Consider the following 6,000-nt stretch of genomic DNA (forward strand, 5'->3'; position numbering starts at 1 on the left):
TGTGAGCATCTAAAGGCCGGACCTCCATTTATTCCAGAGAACAATTTCTCAGTTATTGCCATAATATCACTTAGCACTCCAAACACTGGCCAACTGCTCCTCTCACAGAAGTCTCTTCTAAGTTGTTAAAAATACTCATTCCTGACAAAAGATGCAGAGGAACCAATGGGGATCAAAGTTTAGCTGCAGGGTAGCTAAGGACAAACCATCCTCAGCACCACTTCAGAAACTATAGTTAAAACCTGCTTGGAGCAACCTCATTTAATTGGAATAGGAGAGCACATTTTTTGGCTATTAACAAATTAAGCTCCACACCACTCAGGGGAGACAGGCAAATGTGTAGGCCACAGTACAAAGAGCCCTGTGGGGTTCCACGTTTACTACAGTTAGTCAATATTTGTTTCCAGATTTAATTAAAAAGAAAAAAACCCTGCATTTTATTTTTAATTGTAAAGGAAAACTGTTGCTGTTTTCTGACTAACTCTAATATTTAACATCTCTCCATATCAAATAAATCTGGTGCATTTCTAATATGATGATGATGAGCACATTATAAAATACCATAAATGGAGACTAGATTTTTCGAACTGACACCTTGACAAAAACAACCTGGCATTTCACAAAGCGCATTCCTTCTGGCTTGTACACCTTCTCTAGTAATAAAGCTGCTGCAGGGGGGTGCTTCATTAAAGAGGCTCACATTCTCTTAAGTATATTAGAGAAAATTGCATCAGTGGAGCTACACCAATGCAAACCATTACCAGTGTAAAGTGCACTGATGCAAAACTCCTATGGGGTTTTGGAAGCCCTTCAGAGTTTGAACTTTCTGGTGCTAACAGGAGTGAAAAATATTACCAAAACATCCCTACTTTTGTCACTAAAATCAGCAGCTATGATTCAGAACACACACATGCAGATCTATTTAATAAGACAGCAATTTTACATAGTCATTTTCTGGCTGTAATTGTGACTTGTTCAAAAAAAATCACACAGGCAGTCCATGCTCAAGGCAGGATTAGAATACAGGAGTTTCTGGCTTCCAGTCCCATGTCTATACCAATCCCTTCCTCGTCTACAATAGGTCTTAAATCCGGTTTCCTTTGGGATTAGCAATTCAGCAACCACCATTCAGAAGAGTTGCTACTGAAAGGATAGGAAACAGCATTAAGCATTAACAAATTCCCTCTCACATCCCATTAAGCCACTTTCAGGAAGGGAATTACTACAGGATTTCTGTCATATGTGATGTGTTCTGAGGCTGGCCGCTTCATGCTTGGAGAGGAGGAGCACAATTTACTCAATCAATTCCCAAAGGGGAGACAGAAATTTATTTTAAAATTGTCAAGTCAGAACTCATGAAAATAGTGAAGGTTTTCCAATGAGAAATATGAAGTTTTTTCAGTGAGAAATAGAAATCTGACCAATGCCCTGATTGAAAACAAGGATATGCGGTCCACCTTCTCACCAGAAAGGCACACTCTGCTTGTGGCATTTGGAAAGGCTCATTTGCAAAGGATTTTAGTTGCTTGGACAGAGCAACAGATCAATATGGGTGGGGGGGAGGATTATCTGTGTTCCAGCAGCACCTCCCCCTCACCACGAGAGCCCATCTGTGCTGCAGGGAAAACAGAAATGGGGTTGTTTCGGTAGATATTTGAAGATTGAAATCTCTCCCTGAAGTGGATCTGTTTTGTTTTTTTTCCTGCTACTGCATCTCATAGCAAGAACTTCACTCACAAATGTGTTTCCCTGTGAACATGGGACTGTTCAAAGCACACATTTCTTTCTTAGCACTGAACCGTGTTGAAAGGAGGCTTAGAATTGCTTAGCTGCATGTGTGAAGAGGCTGGCATTCCTGTTAGCAAAGAGAAATAATTGAACATGGATTGCCTGTTGTGCCTGTAATCTTCAAGGTTAACCCTACAGATTCATTCATCCTTTGCATTCCTGCACTCACAGCCAGCACTTTGGGGAGCTAATTTGTACCTTTTTAATTTCATCATCCTCGGAAATTAGAAACAAAGGACTAGGAAATAAAAAAGATTCAAGCTGACTCAGGACCATCTTCTCTTAACAAGAAAAGGAGTACTAGTGGCACCTTAGAGACTAACCAATTTATTTGAGCATAAACTTAACAGTTACTCAACTGGTGTGCCCTGTCACTTCTTCATTTAGTGTTTCCTCTTTCCTGTGTATATTATAGAAGGGATTTGTGTCCAGACTTTGTCCCTGTGCTACTGCTGGGAGTGGGGCATATTTTCTGGATTGGGTTGTAGCCTTCAGTGGAATGAACCACACTGGCACCGAATTCCAAGAGAACCCAGATGACATCATTAAAACAAGATGAAGGCATAGAATTCCTTTGCATTGATGAGCTAAGTACAGCCATGGGGGTGTAGGGAGGTTTAGGAAAATAACCCAGAAAAACAGAATATGACATTTCCAGTGTAAGGTCCTCAAATTAGGAGCTTCAGTGCCGCATTTCACGCTGGAAAAGGAACTAGAGCAGCTCTGCTAAATGAGAAACTTGCACCTGTCAATGTATTGAAAAGGGAAGAAAATATATTTTAAATCTAAACACTAGTCAATTGCGTTGATCAACATTTCTAAAACAAACTCCCTCTAGAGGCTTTATCTGCTGCACATCTTTGTATACTGGGTGTTTCCATCTACTGATTGTAAATCACCCATGGATCTGAAGTGCTAGCTAAATACAGGATACTATCATACATTAATAGGTTCATACCTTTAAGCAGTGAAGTATGCTGATTTCAATCTCTTTAAAACTCCTACACATTGCCTGCCAATCTATTTTTCCTCTTTCCCTCCCCCATTTTTCTGCCAAGGTATTCTTTTATCTGTCAAAGATATATGATCTTTCTTCTGCTGTTTTATGTCCACTTATTAAACATCCCTCCTTCCTGCCAGTGGGAAATCAGAAAGCTGGATAACCTCATCCCTGTGCACTTGCCAACTCCCACTGAAAGGGAGCAAGCACTTCACGGAGTGGCTGGAATAAAGACAAAACACATCCCCTTACAACTGAGACTCCTGAAAAGATGTTTAGCCATTATGTAAAATATTTTCTGCTTTGAACAATGACAGGCTTCAAAAAAGAGTGGGCAACTCCAAGCAAAGTAATTCATGGCAAGTTAAATTATAAAGGACAATGATTCATGATGTGAGTTTGCCCTCCAGGGCAAAAGAAAGAGACACAACCAGAACTGAAGAGATCAAAGACAGTGGTGTCTCTTTTATCCCAGTTTTAACAGAGCCACAGTGAAGTCATTATATAATCCAACTCTGCATATCTCAGCAAGAAAATGAGAAAAGAGCAAGTGACTGCTTCAGGATGTGGGAAGGGAAAAAAAAGGGAACTGTTCCTGAAAGGCAGAATTAAGATTAAGGTAACGGTAGCAGGAGCAGCACAAATTCATTGGTACTCTAAATGCTTGCAGAGTGCATGAATTTGGGAGAAGGGAATATGTGAAACGTTGGGTCTGGGGGAAGATGGGTGCAGAATGCTGGAATATTGATTTTGGAAAGGTCTTCGCATGAGTTTGGGTGAGGGGCCATGCACTGTGCCTAAAACTAGGTGGACTGTATGAGTCTGGGTGTACTGAAGGTCTAGATCTCCTGAAAGTGCATGCACAGTGCATAAAACTGTGTCTGTGTGCAGGTTGGGGGAGAGTGCATGCAGGGTCAGGGTGCTAATTGGCTGTTAGAAGAATATGCAAGGTCTGTGGTGCTGCGGACTCTCTGGGCCTGGGTGTCACCTGGTGGAGGTGCAGGCAGGGTGCACGGCTCTGGATTGGCTAGAGATGCATGGGGGGGCTGATTCTGGATTAGGTGGAGGTGCATGCAAGGGGCTGGAGATGCACAGCTCTGGACTGAATGGAAGCGGTCGGAGTACCACGGCTTGGCTCAGGACTGGGTGGAGCCAGTGTCTGCAGGGTGTCGGGGGGCCAGGCTCTGGACTGGGTTAAGGTGCATGCAGGTGGGCAGGGTGTGCCAGGCTCTGGAGTCACCCTGGGCCCGACACCCGCCCTCCTTCCCCGCGCTACCTCCTCGAAGAGCTCCAGGCTGTAGGTGTTGTCGTCGTCGGCGAAGAAGAGCACCCCGGGCTGCGGCGGCGGCAGGTGCTGGTGTCGCTGCCGGAGCCAGGCCAGGCCGGCGTTGCGCTGCTCGGTGGCGCGGGGCAGGCCGGGCCGCTTGTACCTGCGCGGGGTGGGGACGTGCAGGTGGGTGCAGGGCAGGCCGGCCCGCGCCACGAAGCGGCTCACCAGCTCGCTGCGCCGGGCCGCGTCCTCCACCAGGACCCAGTGCAGCCGCGCCACCTGGCGGAAGGTGTTGGCCAGGCGGGTGAGCTCGGCTTTCTGCACCGGGCGGCTGTAGGTGGGGGTGATGGCATAGATGGGGGGCAGCGCCGGCCGCCGGGGGCCCGCCTGCTGCGGGGGCCGGGCCGGGGGCGCGGGCGGCGCCCGGCTGCTGTCCGTGTCCAGCAGGAGGATGACGATGAGCCCCCAGGGTAGCAGCAGCAGGAAGCGGCTGAGGAGCAGGGACTTCATGGTGCCCCGGCCAAGCAGGGCGCCGCCCTCACAGCGCCAGCGGCCGCCGCCTGGGCTCCCCTCCCCATGGGAGCAGGGCTGCGGGCCGGGGGCTCTCAGCGCATGGCGGCCGGGCGGAGGGGGGCAGCCCCAGCGATCACAAGGGGGCCTGCGGTCAGTCTGGGCGGGCGGGTCAATGCCCCGGGGACCGAGTCCGACGTTCTGCCCTGGGCTGCACAGAGCGGGTCAGTCACATGGCGCTGGGGCAGGCGCAGAGCCGGGGCAGGGAGGGAGCCCAGCCGGTGCCCAGGGCGCCTGTGGTTCCCCTCTTCGCCCGGCCAGTCCCGCCGGGGGCTGCCTGCTCTCCTCGCCGCCCTACGCCGCCTGTTGCCGCCCTTCTGCCGCCTCTTGCCCTCGCAGCCTCCCTCCTCGGGCCAGCGCCGCGGCGGGCCTGCCGGACAGTCCTGTGCGCGGCGCTGGTGGTGGCGAGGCGCGGAGCCCCGCCGCGCGGAGGGAGGCTCCTCGGGTGCGCGGGCGGAGCGGGGACTCGCCGGTGGAGCTGGCTGGGGAGGTTGGCGCGCTGGCTCCCTCCTGAAAGGCTGCGGGGTCTTTGGAGAACAGGCAGCGTCGTGTGCTCACGTGCTTAAAACTCCAGGGACCGGAGCATCGGGGGCGGGCGGTTCACACCACTAACGAACCAATGCTGTGAGTTTTAATCAGCCTTCCCGCCCAGTCGCGTAAGCTAGCCGCGCGGGTTTGTGCGCTGCGGGACGGGGCTCCGCAGGGCAAAGGAAACCCCCGAAGGGTTCCGCAGAGGGGCCAGCGGGCCCCAGGGTAGCTTCTGGGTTCTGCGTGCAGAAGGAGCTGCCGCCTGGCCGGGCGGCTGGCTGTGAGACAGCTATTGTTCCGCCTCGCCCGCTCGAAAGAGTCGCCCTTAAACTTCTTTTGTTTAGCAAATGTGGCAGCTGTAACGCGCCCTGAAGCTCGTGGCTAGCGTGGCTGCAGCGAGACAGTGCCTGTGCTCCGGGAGACGGTAACAAACGCATGGACATACATCATCGGCTGAATCCAGCTTGTCTTCTGAAACATTCCATTCCCTGCTTGGGCCATAGAAAACAAAATGCCAACCGCTCCGAGGCGGGATGTTAGAGCAGGCAGTTCTCGCGGCTGAAGGCGAGGGAATGTTCGGCTTCGCGGGGTTATGTGTGAGACTGCACCACTGTATCTATTGCGGGGAAACGTGTGCGTGGAGGTCTTTACTGCTCACCTCCGAGTTGCCTAGAGAAATTAAGTCTCTTCAACGCAATTGTTTTTACAATAAAATTAGTGTTTCTGACATGGAGAAAAATTGAATACTAGAGTATATGTATAGTGTGTGCTGCTGCCCACTTTTCTGCCATTTTTTAGCTGGAAGAATAATGTTCTGAGATAAGAAAAAATTAATATTTGTAAA

General features: G+C 50.2%; 1 protein-coding gene across 1 annotated transcript in view; it reads right to left on the reverse strand.

Moving 5' to 3' along the window:
- The window catches only part of B3GAT2 (beta-1,3-glucuronyltransferase 2), a 57,260-nt gene extending 52,692 nt beyond the window's left edge, over positions 1-4,568 (reverse strand). The window contains exon 1 of the mRNA XM_074947931.1: positions 4,065-4,568. Coding sequence (XP_074804032.1) covers positions 4,065-4,568 — 504 coding nt within the window. The remainder of the gene's footprint in view (positions 1-4,064) is intronic.
- Between the last annotated feature and the right edge of the window lie 1,432 nt (positions 4,569-6,000).

Source organism: Natator depressus, chromosome 3 (assembly GCF_965152275.1).
Source record: "Natator depressus isolate rNatDep1 chromosome 3, rNatDep2.hap1, whole genome shotgun sequence".
Taxonomy (NCBI): domain Eukaryota; kingdom Metazoa; phylum Chordata; order Testudines; family Cheloniidae; genus Natator; species Natator depressus.